The sequence below is a fragment of the Nematolebias whitei genome, chromosome 9 (assembly GCF_014905685.2).
Source record: "Nematolebias whitei isolate Nwh7 chromosome 9, NemWhi1, whole genome shotgun sequence".
NCBI lineage: Eukaryota > Metazoa > Chordata > Actinopteri > Cyprinodontiformes > Rivulidae > Nematolebias > Nematolebias whitei.
The window spans coordinates 14,553,488-14,574,509 of record NC_056506.1 but is presented as its reverse complement, the minus strand read 5'-3'; the positions used below and the strand labels follow the sequence as shown (position 1 = coordinate 14,574,509).

General features: G+C 39.6%; 1 protein-coding gene across 1 annotated transcript in view; it reads right to left on the bottom strand.

Moving 5' to 3' along the window:
* The window catches only part of wls (Wnt ligand secretion mediator), a gene marked incomplete at its 3' end in the record, with an annotated part of 49,171 nt that overhangs the window by 6,382 nt on the left and 21,767 nt on the right, over positions 1 to 21,022 (bottom strand). Inside the window, 4 exon segments of the mRNA XM_037681494.1 lie at positions 596 to 659; positions 791 to 888; positions 6,596 to 6,764; positions 13,447 to 13,583. Of these exon segments, the coding sequence (XP_037537422.1) occupies positions 596 to 659; positions 791 to 888; positions 6,596 to 6,764; positions 13,447 to 13,583 (468 nt within the window).

Below are 21,022 nucleotides of genomic sequence, written 5' to 3'. Positions count from 1 at the left end.
TCCCTAAGCAGTGGTGTTACATGTGGCACCAATCAATTATTTTTCTTATAATCTACATAATCTTACTTTTCAGCTCATATTGATCCATAAAATACCTGATGAAAACTGAAAAAACTAACAAGAGTTCTGCATATAGCACAATATACACTCATCAACAAACTATTATACATCATTATAGAAATCTATGTCCTGGACAAGCAAAGACCTTGTGTAACACTTGACCTTGATTTGTGACCTTGAACTGACTAGAACTTAGGGGGATTAAAAGTATACAGACACTCCATCTAGTGAAGTTTCGTTAAATTATCTTAACAAAACCCTCGTTTGTCCTCGAATGGGACAAGAGAAAATTTACGTACGTGCAGACGGGGTCTATTCCATAATTTGTCCACCTTCTATGTGTGTAAAAGAAAATGTAAATTCATTCAGCAAGAAGCAAGAGAGTGCCAGAGCACTCCTTTTCCATCCAACAAGCAACGTGTTTACTGACTGCTAACCTACCATATTTCCACACAGACGTCCAGCTTCATCAGAAAGGACTGCTTGACCAACAGCAGATAAACCTGATTCTTGTAAATATAGTTTAAAAGGATACAGCAAGCTCCGTTCCCACATCTGAGGCCCAGATGCTGTAGAAGGGATTTGTTAGCTGGACACCTCTGGGGGGAAAAACACTTTTTTTTTAAATTATGTTTTAAGGAATAAAACACACAGGTGACAATAATATAAATCATAAAGACAAAATATTATTTAATATGAATTTGCTGTTGTAAGAAAAAAAAAGGTTCACCTCTCACACATGTCAAAGATGAAGAGGCAGAAGGACCCGAACACGATGGGTCCGACCTGCTTCCAGTAGACTGAAAAACGGTTCCTCTCCGTCTGGTCCTGAGAAAGAGGCAAGAAAAGTACCAAGATGGGAAATATCACACTGATAAATCTTGGTGTTATTTTTGATCAGGACATGTCTTTATCCCCCACATTAAAAACGTTACTAGAACCACCTTCTTCCACCTGCGTAATATCACTAAAATTAGAAATATCTTATCTAAAAACGATGCACTGGCTCATGCATTTGTCATGTCTAGACTGGACTATTGCAATGGTTTATTATCTGGATGTACAAATATTTATTTAAAACGTCTTCAGTTGATCCAAAATGCTGCTGCCAGAGTCTTAACTGGAGTTAGTAGGAGAGATCACATTTCTCCAGTTTTAGCTTCTCTCAACTGGCTCCCTGTCAAGTCCAGAATAGAAATCAAAATCGGATCAAAGGCGAAACGTTTCAGCACAAAAAAGGAACCATCCAGATGACCTGACTGAAAAATGTTGGATTGTATACCTGGATTATTGAGCACGGACTTTGTTGTTTTCACCAGTTTGACACGACTGTCAACAAGAAAGAGGGCCGGCAATGGAAGAGGGGGCATGCCAAAGAGACCATCTTAGCACCAACCTAACTGTTTTTTTTTTCCATTTTGGAGTAAGCTGTTGGAGGAAGAATCAGTTTTGTTGTGTGTTTCCTTGACTGATGAAGCCTTCCGGATTGAAGGCGAAACGTTTCAGCACAAAAAAAGAAACTGTCCAGATGACCTGACTGAAAAATGTTGGATTGTATACCTGGATTATTTAGCATGGACTTTGTTGTTAGAATTCAAAATCCTACTTCTAACCTACAAAGCTCTCAACAACTTAGCTCCATCTTATATTACAGATCTTATTGTTCCATATTTTCCTAACAGAGCACTTCACTCTCAGGCTGCAGGTTTACTTGTGGTTCCTAGAATTTACAAAAACAGAATGGGAGGCAGATCTTTCAGTTATCAGGCTCCTCTCTTGTGGAACCAACTTCCAATCTCTGCCTGTGAGGCTGACACATTATCCAGTTTTAAGACTTTCCTTTTTGCTAAATCCTATAGTTAGGGTCGGCTTTGGTTTCCTGAGCTGTCCCTTAGTTATGCTGCTATAGGCTTAGACTGCTGGAGGACAAACTGACCACACTTTTCACTCTGCTACGTCTTTACTTACTCTGCTCAACCTGTTTTGTATTTGTAATTATTTTTCTGTCCGTAATATGTGTTTGTTTGTCTTTCAGATACACCTGGACCTATACCTGGACCTACCATTCTGTGTTTGTCTGTCTCTCCTTCCTGTCCTCTCAAACCAGCCGGTCAAAGCAGATGGTCTCTTGTCTTGAGCCTGGTTCTGCTGGAGGTTTCTTCCATTTAAAAGGGAGTTTTTCCTTTCCACTGTTGTCACTGTGCTTGCTCAGGATGGGAGACTGTGACGAAGCCAAGATTCAACTTGTATGCTGGATTCTTTAGATAGAGAACTTTACTAATTGGCTTTTAGGTCTCTCTTGTAAATGAGTCCTTGAGGCTCAATGGGATTTACCTGTCTAAATAAAGGTTGAATGAATGTATGTGAATGTTCCTGTAAAGTGCCCTGAGACAACTTTGTTGTGATTTGGCGCTATATAAATAAACTGAATTGAATTGATACAAAAATCAGTTTACAACTTCTACACACGGGCGCACCAGTTCTACAGGAGCATGGGGTACTTCAGACTGAGTTAAACTTGCATTTTCGCATCTCACCAACGCTGTTGCATGAAGAAAATTACGTAGCTTCAGTCTGTTACTACTCGCTGTATTGTGCACTGCCCCCAGTCAGAACGTGCAGGCACACTTTGTATGACTGGTCAGAACTTTGTGGGTGTGTTTGTTCATGAGGAACAGCACATTACCAGGAGAACTACTAGAGCTTACTCCTCCTCTTCCAACAACACGAGTCTCCCTTCCAACATCTGATACGTCACTGAGTGAAAAAAAACAAAACAACCTCTATCATTCCTGCTGTTGCTATTGTTGTTTATATGTTTACCTATGTGCATGACGTGTGCTACAGTGGGAGGAATTATGATGATTTATACCTTGCATCTTCTCCTCGACCATAAACGCACATGAAGCACACTGATGGGGGTTCTGGGGGGTCCTCCCCCAGAAAATTTTGAATAAAGTAGATGCTATTCCCTGCATTCTGGTGTATTTTAATGGGCTGTTTAACATTTAGTTTTGCCTACATAAGTAACACTTGATTCAATAACTATTTTAAAGTTAATGGCACAACAAGAAGTAGCCTGACCAACAGCTCTCCTTGTGTGAACAGAGCACACTCCGCTTCTCTCATGCATCCTAGCCACAGTCTAAGAAACATACCGTAGTGTAGCCTAAGTTAACTTTTAGGGAAAAAAATCACTAGTCAATATGAAACAATAATAATAATCACTCCTTACCAATGACCTAGCATAAAGCAATATGATCATCATCAATCATGTTTATTAGTAGCTTAAAATGCATAATTAAAACTCCAGTAATGGGCTAGGTCTACTGTAATGTTAACCAGTTGTAGGGTCAAGAGACAAACATGTAGCATTAACACAGTATAAACAACATCCAGAAATTGTTTCTATAAGAACATTATCAAATATTTTACAGGAATGGTAAGATTGCTTCGCCTACGAAGAAATGTAAAGTTTGGTATGAACACCAGCATCCTCATCAACTTTTATAGGTGCACCATTGAGAGCCTGCTGGCAGGCTGCATCACAGGGTGGTACAAGAACTGCACAAGTCAGAGCCGGAAAGCTCTACAGAGGTGGTGCAAACAGCAGAGGACATCACTGGTAGCAGTCTCCACACCATCCAGGACATCTACCACAGCCGATGTCTGTGTAAAGCACGCAGCATCAATAAAGACCACACCCACCCAGCACAAGGATTCTTCCATACAGGAGTTTGCCATCGAGCACGAAAAGACTTTAATACTCAAAGACAGTTATTATCCACAAGCTGTCAGATTACTGAACTCTCAAAAAATAACACTGAACAACTGGCAATAACATTGCACCAAGCCACATCTGTGACAACTAATATTTTATTGCTAATGCATTATGTGGCTGTATCATGTATGTCACTACCTTACCATCATAATTCAGTCTCAATGTTACTCACTACCTGTGCAATAACCTGTCACACAACCTGTGTAGTTTATGTTAGTTATGTGCAGTATACATCATGTACATTTAAGCTTATATTACTACCTTGAAATACTTATTCATACAAATTCATCCTACTTGCACCATTATATTTTACCATGTTGTTTACTATTTTTTCTTTAGGACCTTGTACATATTGTATTTACTTTTTCACTTTTTAGTACTTTATTTTGTACCCTTATTGAATGCTTTAGTATTTCTTGTTTGTTTGTTCATTGTTATAGTGAGTCTAATCAGTTCTCATCCTGAATATTTTATTGTCCTGTGAACCTTGTGTTAACCTGCATATGGCAAATAAACATAACCTGAATTAAGAATTAACCATTAATTTAACCATTAAGCATACAATGTAATTATGACAGAAAATGGAAGATTTACCTGCAACTTTCGTAGAGTTGAACATGTGGTAGCTACTTCCTGTTTATAACTTGTGATCAGCTGATGGGGTCAGTCCCCGGCTTTTTACATGTTTTCCAAACTCTGTTTAATTTTTGAAAAAAATAAATTGTATTCCACCCTCTAAACGCTCAGGGTAACACATGTGTGGATTACCTGTTCTCCACTGACACCGTTTAACCATTTTGTTCTGGTGATTTTTCACAAACCCCTCTGACTGTAAAGTGTCTAGTCTGTAGCCTCTGCATGTAAGGGGCGTTTACCTTCAGGACAAATTGAGGTTACCGATTGGTCATTTGCTGACACGCCTACTGGATTGATTGACAGGTCGCACAGCAGAGCTGACTTGTGGAAAAAAGAAAAAAAACGAGAGCTGCAGCCCTGCGGAGGAGGTGGGGCGGCCCAGGAGCAGCAGTAGCGTGTTCTGTGTTTATATGTTGTTAATAAAAAGTTCTAAAAAAAATTAAAAAGCAGGGGGTGCCGGCCCTGCAGCCCACAAATCAGACTGGCCCACCAGGAATTCTCCAGATGCTCCCAATTGGCCACTCCGGGCCTGGTGCTATGACTCTGCAGACATTGCACGTTGCTGTCTTGTTTTGTGGTGTTTCTAGTGTAAAATACTTCCACACAGCGGACATGTTTAGATGAAAAGTTGGTTGTTAGCCGTTAGCCACAGTGCTGCTAACTCAGTCCTCACATTGTAGCTGGCTGCAAACTATGAAATGAATTTCCTGAATGTGAGGCGGGTCTTATTACTCTGGGTTCATGAGACACTCCTCCGTTCAGGAAATCCATTCCGTAGTTTGAAGCCAACATGCATCATGGATTGGAAATCTCTGCAGGTTGGATCGGAAAAATCCGATACGTAAATTATGCTGGTATCGGAGGCCGATACAGATATTGGATTGGATCGGCCTCATCCCTACTTTAAACAGAGGGAGTCAATAAAAGGAAAGATTTGTGGCTTCAGCCCAGCTGCAGAGACAGAGTCCAATTGTATGGATGTGAATTAGTCAAATCCTACTTTAATAAAAGCAGAATTTGACTTGTTTTATTTATAATACCATTGTAATTTTTAACTAAAATTTAAGTTATTGGACAAAACATCCAGTCAGCATGCTGTTTAATATAATGTCATTAGTTTTAAATTAACAAAATAAAGCAGCTTAATCAAGAAAACCATGAGTGTGAAATACCTTCCCAACAAGGATTTGTTGTAGGTCTGCATGTGGCCTGTCAGGCCACTGGGTGGTATCACTTGTACAACCTCATCAACTTCTATAAGTAGTTCAATGCAAAAGTCGAGATTGCTGATTGACAGTGACATTAAATGTACGCTTGCCTGACAGTTCACATAATTTGGGCATTTAAAAGCTTCAGACAACTTGTCTTATTATGGAAATGCTGATTCAGTATTATTGTTTCCTGTTTTTTTCCTGTGCATTGTTGGAAATTAACTACTGAAGAATTTGTTCCATTTTAGCCATTCATCAAAACTTTTAGCACATTTAGGGTACGATGACTTTTGGCATTTTGTTAAATACATCTATTTACAAACATCTTCCCCACAGAAATACACGGAGATTGCTTTAATTCCTTCAAAAATATTGCTCTCTTTAAAATCTGCTACAGCTACTTGTCTGTTTTTGTCTCCTTGTGCTACTTTCAGCTTTGGGCTACAATTCTGCTAGTTTAAGCTTTTAGCACATGTTCAATTTATTTTACTTTCAACTACCCCTTTTCAGTTTATTTGGTAAATTTCAGCAAAGTCACTCAGCACTTAGTGTTTGCTCTGCATTTTCACAGAAAATGACATTTCTGTAGTTTCAGTTTTCTTAGCAAACATCAGGAGCTGCATTTAATGCCAGTCAAAATGGAGGGGCTGTGTTCACCCATAAGGGAGAATTGCACAAAGCTCAATATCCAGATGTGATGCTCCATTCTATAAATGTGCCACCAAGCCTGAAAAGATGTCTTGAAAATCGATGTGACTGGTGTTACACATAGAGCCCATCAACTAAGTTTGATGTTTGGAGACTGACATGGTTGCAGTAAAGTTCTAAAGTGGGAATCAGCTGAAGAATTAACCATTTACAACATTCTGATAAAAAACAAAGAAAACATGACTGAAGCTTACAGTACCATGAGATGTTCGCCACAGAAAATGATCCAGAAGGACAGCAGCATGGAGTAGAAGATGCCCTGTCTGATGTCCCCAAAAAGAAGCATCCAGGTCCAGTTAAAGCCCACAGAGAACCACTCCACGGGCATGTTGATGAATGTCATGGAGATGCCAAGAGCAAAGATTACCCTGAGGAAACAAAACATGTATTTTACAAACAAACATTTATGCTAGTAGCCTGTTCACTAGAACTGTTTTTTTTTTTTTTTTTTTGGGGGGGGGGGGGGGGGGGGTGTCGGTTTTTAAATATCTTTGTAAACACAGCAGCATTTCTAGAAATGTTTTCATCCAGAAAAATACAGAAAATACCCAAAATGCTATAGCTGCTATGCATGCAAGTGGAGCTGTAATGCTACCAAGAAAATACACCACAAACAATAAACAAAGCACGGAGCTTGTACAGTAGTCCCTCACTTTTCGCGGGGATTATGTTCCCAACAACCCGGAAATAGGTGAAAATCTGCGAAGAAGGGATGTTGTATTTATTTTAGTATTTATTTATATTTTAAGACTTTATAAACCCTTCCCACACTCTTGCAATGTTCTTAACAATGTTCTAAACTCTCTAAACCAGGAGTGTCAAACTCACTTACAACAGGGGGCCAAAATTAAAACCTTTTTCAAACTAAGGGCCAATTTCAGAAACTACAATAAATTAAATCAGATACCCAACATCTTTTTCTTGCTCACAGGTTCCTCAACAAGAGTTTGATTGGTAACAATTGGTGTTCGCTGTTGTGCTTTCGACATCATAATAAAAAATTAATGAAAAAATGCAAGAGATAGAAGTGTTTTACATTTCACATATCATCTTGGGGGCCAGATGTCAGCGAGGGCCACATTTGGCCCCCAGGCCTTGAGTTTGACTCTAAGCACTCTAAAAGAGCACAGCAAAAGAGAGAAGACAGACTGATGCTACGGTTACTGAGACAATCAGACTAGCCATCGGGAGCGCAGGGACATTTCCCGGTGGCCTAGCCCGCTCAGTGATCACCGAGGGGGAATAAAGGCTCGGTTCGGATCTCGCTTGATTATTTTAAATAAACAATCCATGCCGCTCATGCAGCTCACTCAGGTATAAGACAGACTCCTCCTTTCTTTTTCTGAGGCTCTGTCACAGCAGAGTAGAGAGATTGCATGTGTGACTCTGCTCTGCTGTGACAGACGGCTTCAGAAAGAGAAAGGAGTGTGTGTGTGTGTGTGTGTGTGTGTGGGGGGGGGGGGGTCTGTCTTATACCTGAGTAAGCCACGCTCAGCCACTCTCTCTTTTTAAACTGATTCACACTTATTTTTCCACCTAAGCATTTTATCCAATATTCTACAGTTGTTCATCTGATATGTTCGTCCCTGCACCCCGAACAGTAGCGTTAGGTGTAGGGATGACCACCGACCCCTCCTTTCTCTTTCTGAGGCTGTTGCAGCCTCAGAAAGAGAAAGGAGGGGTCAGGGGTCTGTCTTTCCCAATCGCCAATCGTGTGTCGTGTACAATCTTACGTTGAAAACCCGTGAAAGAGTGAGTCTGTGAAAGTTGAACCACAAAGTATCGAGGGACTACTGTACATACAACTTATACACTGGGTGAGAAATGTAAACAGAATTAGAGGACGTCCTTCGGTCGAAGGTCAGTAGAAGGGCTAAGACATCCTTTTCAAAAAGTTGTGTTTTGTCTGACTACACAAAAACAAAAGTGGGACATTTTAAGATCTTTTCCCTCTGGAACTAGTTTTAAAAACAATATCGTTTTGAGCCTTCTTTATTTGTGGAAGCCGGACTGAAACAAAAAATACTTGTGTATTCCAAACGTTCCCATGTGGACGACCTCTCCACCACATAGAGCTCCCCGTCACTATCTAAGTTTAGTGAAACCCGAGGTTTCTCATTTTGACACCTCTGTGGGCCAGCATGACAGGAGACTGCCGAAGCTTTTACAGCCTGAAAAGATCATCTGCTGCCCACTAATAGGGTTTGACAAGTCCTGCTTTTTAAAAGCTTGCTGGTCATCTGGGAATAAGAGCTTTGAGCTGGAAAAAGCAGAGGAAATGAGAGAGACTGTGTGTGTGTTCATTCACACAAGTGCAGTATGTGTCTGAGTACCAACTTGTAGATTTTGTAACGTGTTCAACGCTTCACCAGGCTCTTCCTGCGCTGCCTCTTTACTGATCCACCATCAAAGGATGGTACCTCTGGCTCTGTGGCTTGTTCCAGTCACAAGAACCTAATATTTAGGATTTATTTTCCATGATTTGATTGAGAATTTACACAAATGTATGATATTTTGGGTTTTAGCTCATGCTGCATCCTTTATTTTGGCCACAACACCTTTAGTTGTGAGGGTGATAAAAGCAGCAACACGTTTTGATCAGTTTGGTTGGTATTAATGGTATGTGTTTTTAAATTAGACGTGTTACGTTAATTATCAATGAACAAGTTGCACATTAGTAATGGCATGGACAAGTTGAGCTGACAACATGGTGTAGCTGCTAAAAATACTATGTGCAGTAGGTGCAACTATAGACACACAGTACGCCAATGTCCCCCATCACTGAGGAATATGAATGTTTGAGATTTTCAAGATGAGTGGTTTTCCAGACCGAGTTAGACATGGCAACACATTTTTGATAGGGATCCTTCTCACAACTAGATTTAGCTACACATCAAAACAGAAGTTGGTACAGCACTTATTTTTCAAGTTATTGTACTCACAACACGGAAAGACATTTATAGTGGCAGCCATCTTGGATTTTGACCTGATAACCAAATTTTTGAAAGGAAACTTTCTTACGCCTAGATGTAGCCATACACTAAAATAGAAGTTGGCATGTTGCTTATTATTCCAAGATATCCAAATCACAAGGTTTACATATATTACATATATACATGTACAGGTCCTTCTAAAAAAATTAGCATATTGTGATAAAGGTCATTATTTTCCATAATGTAATGATAAAAATGATACTTTCATATATTTCAGATTCATTGCACACCAACTGAAATATTTCAGGTCTTTAATTGTTTTAATACTGATGATTATGGCATACAGCTCATGAAAACCTCAAATGCCTGTCCCAAAAAATTAGCATATCATGAAAAGTTTCTCTAAACAAGCTATTAACCTAACCATCTGAATCAACAACGTAACTCTAAACACCTGCAAAAGATTCCTGAGGCTTTTAAAAACTCCCAGCCTTGTTCATTACTCAAAACCGCAATCATGGGTAAGACTTCTGACCTGACTGCTGTCCAGAAGGCCATCATTGACACCCTCAAGCAAGAGGGTAAGACACAGAAAGAAATTGCTGAACGAATAGGCTGTTCCCAGAGTGCTGTATCAAGGCACCACAGTGGGAAGTCTGTGGGAAGGGAAAAGTGTGGCAGAAAACGCTGCACAACGAGAAGAGGTGACCGGACCCTGAGGAGGATTGTGGAGAAGGGCCGATTCCAGACCTTGGGGGACCTGCGGAAGCAGTGGACTGAGTCTGGAGTAGAAACATCCAGAGCCACCGTGCACAGGCGTGTGCAGGAAATGGGCTACAGGTGCCGCATTCCCCAGGTCAAGCCACTTATGAACCAGAAACAGCGGCAGAAGTGCCTGACCTGGGCTACAGAGAAGCAGCACTGGACTGTTGCTCAGTGGTCCAAAGTACTTTTTTCGGCTGAAAGCAAATTTTGCATGTCATTCAGAAATCAAGGTGCCAGAGTCTGGAGGAAGACTGGGGAGAAGGAAATGCCAAAATGCCAGAAGTCCAGTGTGAAGCACCCACAGTCAGTGATGGTCTGGGGTGCCATGTCATCTGCTGGTGTTGGTCCACTGTGTTTTATCAAGGGCAGGAACAATGCAGCTAGCTATCAGGAGATTTTGGAGCACTTCATGCTTCCATCTGCTGAAATGCTTTATGGAGATGAAGATTTCCTTTCTTAGCACGACCTGGCACCTGCTCACAGTGCCAAAACCACTGGTAAATGGTTTACTGACCATGGTATTACTGTGCTCAATTGGCCTGCCAACTCTCCTGACCTGAACCCCATAGAGAACCTGTGGGATATTGTGAAGAGAAAGTTGAGAGACGCAAGACCCAACACTCTGGATGAGCTTAAGGCCGCTATCGAAGCATCCTGGGCCTCCATAACACCTCAGCAGTGCCACAGGCTGATTGCCTCCATGCCACGCCGCATTGAAGCAGTCATTCATGCAAAAGGATTCCCAACCAAGTATTGAGTGCATAACTGAACATGATTATTTGAAGGTTGGCGTTTTTTGTATTAAAAACACTTGTCTTTCATTGGTGGGATGAAATATGCTAATTTTTTGGGACAGGTATTTTGGGTTTTCATGAGCTGTATGCCATAATCATCAGTATTAAAACAATTAAAACCTGAAATATTTCAGGTGGTGTGCAATGAATCTGAAATATATGAAAGTTTCATTTTTATCATTACATTATGGAAAATAATGACCTTTATCACAATATGCTAATTTTTTGAGAAGGACCGGTATATACATACATACATATATATATATAAATTTTATTAACGAGAGATTATGTGCAGCAGAACTAAAGTGTTTCAGCATGGCGCTATTATCTTGCAGCACGCATAGCATTAGCAGCCCTGCATGTCGTTGCGGTCTCCTGTTTGGGAACATTATGGATTTCTTGTTAAGACAAGTGAACAAATCCAAAGCTGTGTGTCGACGTTGTTTCACGGAGAGTGGATCTGCAGCAGCAACACGTCTAACTTGTTAACACTCTTGAAACGACATCATCCGAATGTGAACGTCTCTTGTAGCAGCTTGTTGCAAAGAGCGATAACAGCAGCATTTAAACAACATTTATCAGGTCATTCAGATCAGTCCAGGGCAATAACACAAGAAGTAGGAGTTTCTAAAGCTCTAGATCTACGTTTCTGTTGTTGATGTGCCGGCTTTAAAGTTCTTGAGCCTCGCTACGACATCACATCACGTCAACACTTCAGCCAAAAAGTTGTAGCAGCACTTTATGAAAAAGATAAAACTGATCGTCAACAAGCCCTGGACCAGATTAAAGCCCTGCCCTGATGATGATGATGATGACCGAGAGATTCAACCACCTCATAACAACCGTTCAAGAAGAGGTATTGTTCTTTTATTATTATCTAATTAACTTTTTTAAATTTAAAGTTATAATCTTATTAACTTATTATTATTTTTTTTTTTACCTCTTTGTGTTTTATTTCCAGTCTGGGACAGAGATAGCAGCTGAGTCTTCCTCTTCAGGGAAATCCACCAGAGATCACCTCCAGCTAAAAAGTCTGTGATGAGTGAACTCTGAACTTTTCCAGGGACCTGTCCCACCTGTGGGAGCAGGTCCAAGAGGTTGAGATTTTCATTATTGTTAGTATAATTTATTTATTGTAAAGAGTGCCGTTAATTTAAAATATCATCCAAATGGGTCGCTTTATTTATTTTTATACAAAAGTATTGTTTACTTGGCATATTTTCAAAATAAACATTTTGTAAGTCTTCATTTTGTCATTTTTTGTACCGAAAATTAACCAAACCGAGCCCTCCTTGAAATTCATCTGAACCGAAATGTGAATTTAGCGTACCGTTACACCCCTAGTTTTTAGTTTTCTACACCACCTTCCAACCTAGCTGGGGTTTTTTTTTGTTGCTACTTTTCAGTTTAATTACCATTTCATTTTCACTTGTTAAAAAAAATTCTCAATTTGTACGCATCCTTTATGATTGTCTATTGTTGTCTACTGTTGTCATCATTCTTTGTTAAAATCAGGGCTCTCTTGTAAATGAGACCCCGAGGCTCAATGGGATTAACCTGTATAAATAAAGGTTGAATGAATGAAAAAATATATTGAGGCAGCCATCTTTGATTTTGATGTGGCAACCCAATTTTGAAAGCAACCTTTTTTATGTCTAGATGCAGCCATACACCAAAAAGGAAGTTGGTACAGCACTTATTTTTCAAGTTACCATGCTCACAACATGAATGGACAGATGGTATTTCCAATTTCCCCTCTTTGCTTTGTAACGGAGGAAAAAAATACAGATGCATGGTAGAGGTAGCGGGCAGCACGGTGGCACAACTGGTAGAGCTGCTGCCTCTCAGCGAGCAGGTCCTTGGTTCGAACCCCGGTCCAGGGGCCTTTCTGGGTGGAGTTTGCATGTTCTCTCCGTGCATGCGTGGGTTTTCTCCGGGTGCTCCGGTTTCCTCCCACAGACCAAAAACATGCAAGTTAGGCTGATTGGTAACTCTAAATTGTCCCTAGGTTTGAGTGAGAGAGTGAATGGTTGTTTGTCTCTATGTGGCCCTGTGATGGACTTGCGACCCGTCCAGGGTGTACCCCGCCCCTCGCACAGTGATTGCTGGACATGGGCACCAGCGACCCCCGTGACCCAAAATGGAATAAGCGGGTAAAGAAAATGGATGGATGGATGGTAGAGGTAGCAAAAAGATCAAGAGTTTATACGAAGTCTATTCTTCTTACAAAAAAGTACTAAAACTACAATTTAAACTTATTTATGCACAATCAAGAATAAATTCTCATCATATTTCCAAGAAATGTTGTTATTTCTGAATATCCTAATATACTGTGTTACTGTCCAACATTAACCCTAATTCCACCCATTCCACCGATTGTTTTCTGTTAAACCATTCATCTCTCCTTAGACCGCCGTTAATGTAGGACCGAGCTCTCATAATTTTAGGGATCAGCTGTAAATGTCTGGCATTATGAAGACAAAATTTAAAAGAGCCACATTATGGTCACTTCAATGATTGATGTAAGTGAGAACACTGCTGTGGAGGAGGAGCCTTACTTCTCCAGGAGAACGGGAGGTCTAGTCATGAGGGTGATGCGTCTCCAGTACCAGATCATAATGATGAGGATGCTGGGTGTGAGGAAGGTCTTCATAGCAAACCAGACTTTGGTGAAGCCTCCATTCTGATGGATGCCCTTGAGAAAAAAAAAGTAAAAACCTTCAAATGTTTGCAGTGTTATAATGTAACAAAGTAGAAATACTGTTACTGTACTTACTGTAAGTAGAATTTTGATGAATCTTTACTTAGTTATTTACATTTTTAGTGACTTTCACTTTTACTCCACTACATTTCCCCAATAAAATGTGTACTTTTACTCCAATACATTTCACTTAACCATCTTCATTACTCGCTCCTACAACACAAAATTAGAAGAAATCTGATTGGGCAATGCCTGTTTGTTCTCCAGACTGTGACTTCACGCGACCCCTTCTCTCTCCCTCACTGACACTCAAGCCCCCAGTATACTCCCTCTTACCTCTGCAAGGCATGTCCGCGCAAACCTCAATTTTTACGACTGCGTACACGTACGCGGTGTCGCACAATAAACTGCCCGGCGACAGACTGTTTTGTATGAGATGCCAATGTGTTAAATTCCTCTTCTTCATCCCTGATCTGGCCTTTTCTTTTGTTTGTTTTTCCCAAAGGCAAGCGATCTCTTCCTCCTCCATTGATGCCATGACTGAAATGGTGAGAAATGAAGGAATTTGCCATGAGCAAATTAAACTCAGGTCCAGCGTGGCTGCAGGAGGGTCTGGAGATTTCCTGGTGGGCTGGTCTGATGTGTGGGCTGCAGGACCAGCGCTCCCTGTTTTTTTTCATTTTTTAGAACTTTTTATTAACAACATATAAACACGGAACATCACTGTGGCTGGGGCTGCCAGCTCTCGTTGTTTTTTTTTTTTTTTTTTACCTGTCAATCAATCCAGTAGGCATGTCAGCAAATGAGCAATCAGCGACCTCAATTTGTCCCGAAGGTAAACGCCCCTTGTCTGCAGAGCTGCTCTGCAGCTGCTCAGGGTGGATGCTCGAGCATGAAGTCTCAACCCTCTGCGGACAGTGCGCACAGATTCCGTGTGAGTGGGAGCCTTCACTCACAAACCCAGCCCCTCCCCCGCCGCTTGTGTGAAAACTGCGTGTTAATTGGATTTGGTACCCGGATGATTGAGCATGAACTTTGTTGTGTGTTAACAAGCTAGATGCATATGCAGATATCAATCGTTACAATAGGTCTTTGTTGACTCACAGTGGAGCCACTGTAAATTCCTGATAGGTGTGAAAATTACGGTAGCTGCTAAAAAGAAGAGGTTTGTGTTCTCCAGGACATTAACTGGTTTAGAGCAGCAAGGTGAAGTTGTTGGGCCACTAGTCTTCCCATTAAAGAACACGGAGACAAATATCCAGTTTAGGCTGATTTATTTGTTGTGTTTCTTCTGGTATTTACACAGCAGTAAACCAGTAAAGCACAAACAAGCTTGAACAACAAGGCTTTGTCCGTGTCGGGAGAGAAATAAAGAACTTCCAACTGAGTTCTGCACTTTACACAGAGCGGTGCGTTCACTAGCATTGGGACAGCCACGGTGCATTCAAGAACATAGGAACTATTAATTTCAGAAAGAAACAAGCCATAACCAAACAGAACCTAGCTCAGTAAACACAACAATGTGGGCTTTCTAACAGCTTTGTTAACAAAGTTTAACAAAGGTTAATAAAGGTTGAATGAATATACTTCATTAGAATCAGACTTTTTAAAGAACAATTTTTCCTTGTTCAGTTCAAACTTTCCAAGTTTTTGTTGTTGGATATTGCACCCAATAAATGTTGTTTTGGAAATTCTAATCATTCACTTTTACTTAATACTCTTACTTTTTTTTCATTTGATTGTTTATTGGTATTTTTCATAATTGTTTACATATACAATGTACATGAACACTGCACTTTCAACATAACATAAACCTTAACAAAAAAAAAAAACTTTTGCTTGGGAGTTATTCCTCTATTTGACCTTTATCCCACCTAGTTTGTCCAGTTCTTTCTTTAGTTTTTGTTGCTGTCTTTAGTCCTGAATGTTGTCCATTTCATCCACTTTTCTTCCATTTGTGTTTGCTGAAGTCTCAAACGATGTGTCAGTTTTTCCATAATGTAGATTTCTTCTATTATTCCAGTCCACTGTTCTTGACAAGGAGGGTCAGCCTTTCCCCATTTCCTCGTAATAGCTTTCTTGCTAGCTATTAACATTATCTTAATCAGATACCTGTCTTTTACCCTCACTTTGGTATTGTTAAAATTGCAGAGATATAGTACCATGCTACTCATAGGAATATCATATCCCAAAACCTTCTTCACAGTTTCATGTACATTTTTCCAAAATTGAACAATTTTAGGACCGTTCCAAAATATGTGAGAGTGATCAGCGTTCATTGATCCACAGTTCCGCCAACACCCTGTGTTTGTATTCTTATATCTATTCTTGACTTTAGGCGTGATGAAAAATCTTATTAGATTTTTCCATGTGAACTCACTTCATATCCGTGAATTGGTGGATGTCTGATGTGTTTTCCACATGTCTGACCAATCTTCATCTGTAATTGTCATGTTAAGTTCTGATTCCCACTTTTCTTTTACATACTTAGTTGAATGTTTATTCATCATCAGTTTTGGTATAGAGTAGAAATGATTTTAATTTTCGGTCCACTGAATGATTTTATCACAATTTCAATCACACCATTCACTTCCACAGAGGGATCCCACTTGATTTCTGTCCTGTAATAGTCTCTCAATTGCAGGTACCTGTAAAATTCGTGTTTATCTAAATTATAATTGTCCTTCATTTTTTGAAAACTCTCCAGCTCCCCCTCTTTCTGAAGGGTATACCATCCTGTGACCCCCTTGCTTATCCATTGTTTGAACCCTTTATCATACATTGTTGGTTTGAAATCGCTATCATATGCCACCCATCTGAGCACTTTCATTTCTTTCATCTTTTGTTTTTTTTAATGTTTTGAACCATAATTCCAGTGTAAACACTGTAATTGGATCCAAGTATTTCTTGATCTTCTCATATCTATCTTCATTCCCAATAACACTTTGAATTGGGTATCCTCCGAACTCTTTCTCCATATCTTTCCACTTAGCTATGTGGTCTGGTGTGCACCAGCATATAACATGTCTGTGCTGAGCAGCACAAAAGTACTCCCTTAATTTTGGGAGACCCATACCCCCTTTATCTTTCGGTAGCTGAAGAGTTTCATATTTAACTCTAGGTTTTTTGCCACCCCAAATGAATCTTGATATTATCTTGTCCCAGATCGCAAAATGAGTTTGAGGGACCTCTATTGGTAATGACTGGAACAAATATAGAAGTTTTGCTTGCACATTCATTTTAAGTATTTCAATTCTTGAGTTCAGATCCAAGGACAAGGTAATCCATCTATCTATATCTTTTTGTATTTCTTGGCTTATTTTGTCAGAATTTGCTTTGTACAGTGTTGATAATCCTTTAGTAATGATAATCCCCAAGTATTTAATTTCCTTCATATTCCATTTGATAGGAAATGATTCCTGAATTTCTTTTGTTGGTATGTAATTGAGTGTTAGAATTTGTGTTTTTGTTATATTAATTTTATATCCCGAAAGATAACCATACTTTCCAAAGAGATTCATCAGCACTGGTAGCGATTCATTTGGTTGTTCAAGAAAAGTTACTACATCGTCTGCAAAAAGGCCTATTTTGTGTTCCTCTCCATTTACTATAACTCCCTTAATCTTGTTGTACTGCCTGTGCCAGAGGCTCTATAAAGAGGGCAAACAATGTAGGTGATAGACAGCACCCCTGTCTGGTTGATCTTTGTATGTTGAATTTGTTAGTCAGGCTTCCATTTATTTTGATTCTCGCTGTGGGGTGATGATATAATGTCTTTATACATTGTACTGATTTATTACTAAATCCAAACCGTTGTAACGCTTTATAAAGAAATTCCCAATTTACTAAATCAAATGCTTTTTCTGCGTCGACACTTACTAGTATGGTACTTTGTTTTTTCTGCTGCGCTTGATCTACTATATATGTAGTACTCTTCTAATATTATCATGTGTTTGACGTCCTCTCATAAAACCTGTTTGGTCTTCTTCTATCAATTCTGTTACAAAGGTATTTAATCTATTAGAAATAATGGTTGTGTATATCTTATAATCTACGTTTAATAATGAAATTGGTTTAAAATTGCCACAGTGTTCCTTATATTTCCTTGTTTTGGGATAACTGAGATTATGGCTTCACTCCATGATGGAGGTATTTTATTGTTATTGAGTGTCCAGTTGAAAGAAGCTGTGAGTACTGGCGTCAACTCTTCTCTAAACATCTTATACCACTCTGCCGGGTATCCATCCCTGCCTAGCGATTATTTATTTTTTAATGTTTTTATTGCCTCTTTCACTTCCTCTATTGTGATTGTTGCTGTCAGTGTCTCATTTTGTAGTTTGCCAATTGTTGGTAAATCTAATGCGCTTAAAAATTTCTTCCTCAAGTGCAATTTCAGGTTGTGTATACAGTTTCTCATAATATTCTCGAAAAATGTCCTCTATTTCCTCTGGCTTTTCTGTTAATTCACCTGTGTGGGGGTTTCTGATTTTATATATTGTATTAAGTGTTTGTTGTTTGCGTATACGTTTAGCTAACAATTTAGCTGCCCTTGAACCTGTTTCATAATAATTCTGTTTCAGAAAAGTGTTTCTTTTTTCAATCTCTCCCATTAATATGTCATTTATTTTGTTTTGAACTACCTTGGTTTCTTGGTATACCTTTGGGTCCTTTGTTTCTTGATATTCCTGCTCTAATTCCCCAAGTCTCTCCGTATTTGCCCTGTATGTCTGTAATTTAATTATTTTATCATGCGCAGTTTCAGCTATTAACTTTCCCCTGATGACTGCCTTCATGGCATCCCATAATATTGTCAGGTCTACTGTTCCATTATTATTTTCTTCAATATATTGTTTTATTTCTGCTTTTATCTTTTCTCTGTTGTTCACTATTCAATATTCCTACGTTCAGTCTCCATACAGTATTTCGTTTCCTGTTACTTAGACATATCTTTAAATAAATTGGATTATGATCAGAAACATCTGCCGCTCCTATCCTGCATTCCTTCACTCTGTTTGTCATCTACCGTGGTTAAAAAATAATCTATTCTTGAATGTACTCCATGAGCAGCCGAGTAATGCGTAAAATTTTGGATGTAGGCTTCTCCATACATCGATCATTCCCATCTCTTCTAATGAGTCATTTATAAATTTTGCTAGATGCATTTTAGTTTTTTTGTGACTTGTTGTGTCTATATTATGATCAGGACTACATTTAAATCACCTCCACAAATTAGAATTCCTTCTGTTTCTATTGCTATTAAATCAAATAGGTTCTTGAAAAAGTTTTTGTTACTCTCTGGGGGTGCGTATACATTTACCAAGGTTATTAATTAATTTCCTATTCTTCCTTTTACTATAATGTAGCTTCCTTCATCTTTTAATTCTTTTTTGTAATCAAATTGTATTGTGTTCGAAATTAATATTGCAACTCCTCTTCTCCGCCCCTCTTTATATGAACTGTAGTATAGATTCCTGTAGCCATACTTTTTTTAATTTTTCATGTTCTGTTTTGGGTAAATGAGTCTCTTGTAAAAATATAATTTGTGCTTTTTCCTTTTTCAGTTTTGTCATCACCCTTTCTTTTTTACTCTATACATTCAAGCCATTCACATTCAGCGACATTATCTTGATATCAGTCATAACTATGATTTATCAGTCTCTGCAAATATTCTCCCAAGCAACTCAAAACAAAACCACAATAAACTTTTGCTAACCCAACGTAAACCAAAAATCTGACAAACTTTCAACCATGGGTTATCCTTCATCCCCAAGTCCCTGTTGGTGGGTGGAGAGGAAATCCTCACCTCTACTGAGGGCCCCTCCCTAGATCTAGTACTACTCCCATCCTGTGGGGTACCACTCCATCTAGACATGTCCAACTTAAATATCTCACCTTCTCCCAGTCGGTTTTAATTGAATCCTCTTTTCCCGCCATAGCAACTTCTTCTGAAAACAGTACATTTTAAGATTTCCATTGAAAGCTTTGTAGTTTTTCTCTCACTCGGTATGCCGTGTCTCGTTCCCGTTCTTTCCCCCTCACTTGCTGCCACCCCGCGGCTCCGCGCTGTCTCTCCTCCGCTGCCACGGCGTTTCCTCCTGGCTCAGCAACGATGTAGCCCCTTTCCTTCATGTCCTGCGCTGCTGTCCTGGCACTGTCATATGTCTTTGTTCCGTTCTCCCATTGTATCCGAATTTTAGCGAGAGGTGTCTGGAAACGTATTCCTTTCTCTCATATCCTGATGCATGCTCAATTCCTTGCTCCATGCTCGTATTCTTTTCTCCTTCAATATTTTTTTAATCTCCTTATATGCCTTTCGTTTCTGCACAATCTCGGTCGGACAGTCGTGGTCGAAGTAGATTTGTTTACCCGCTACCTGGATCTTTTTCTGCCAGGCTTTCTTCAAGATCGTTTCTCTGGTCTCAAATTTTAGAAAGTTAATCACGACTGACCTTGGTGCTGCATTAGGGTTCGGTTTTGGGGTGAGGGCTCGGTGGGCTCGTTGAATCTGGAAATCGATCCCGTCCGGAAGTTCGAGTTCTTCCTTAAAAAGTTGTTCCAGAAATGTAGCTGTGGATCTCCCTTCTACGTCTTCTGGTAAGCCGAAGATTCGGATATTGTTTCTCCTTGTTCTCCCTTTGAGATCAGTTAGTTTTTCCTGCATTCGCTGTGTTTGTTCCACCATCTTCGTTAGCACCTCGTTAGCATCAGTCGTCCACTCCTCCACCTCCGCTATGCGTGTCTGTGCCTCGCTGATGTTAACTCGCTGTGTCTGTAGCTCCTGGCCATTCTCGGACAGCTTACGGTCTATTTCTTGTCGAAGATTCGTTATTTCTTCCTTCGTTTCTCTCTTCAGCTCGTCTTTAAATACAGCCAGCTCCAGGCACAGCTCTTGTGCTTTAATATCACCTCTAATGGCTGCGAGGCCATTTTGCAGTGTCTCCGTGCTCTTCCATTTCCTCTGCTGGGGCTTTTTCGTGTTCGCTAGCTTTGTGTTCTGAGATTTCTTCCGTTACAGGCAGCTCTTCAGTTCTGTCTTGCTTTTTATAGTTTTTCCGGCTTCTTTTCTTGCTTATCCCACTCATGCAGTAGTTTTATCTATCGAGTTCCAGTTTTGTTGTGGGCATTTTTACCCGACTCTGGAGAGCTAGCTGACTATGCTCCTATTCCCTCCGCCATCTTGCCGCGCTTAATACTCTTACATTAAGTACATTTTATATGAGAAATTTACTTGTGATACTTAAGTACATTAAATGTCAGAAACTTTAAGACTTTTACTTATGTAATAATTTTAAAGGAGAGTAACTTTTACGAAAGTAATTTTATGGTAAGATACTTGTACTTTCACTGAAGTATTACTTTGAGGTACTTTATACAAAATTGAATGTTTGTGACATCTATATTATTTTAGCTGTGAACAGTGGCCACAATCAGTC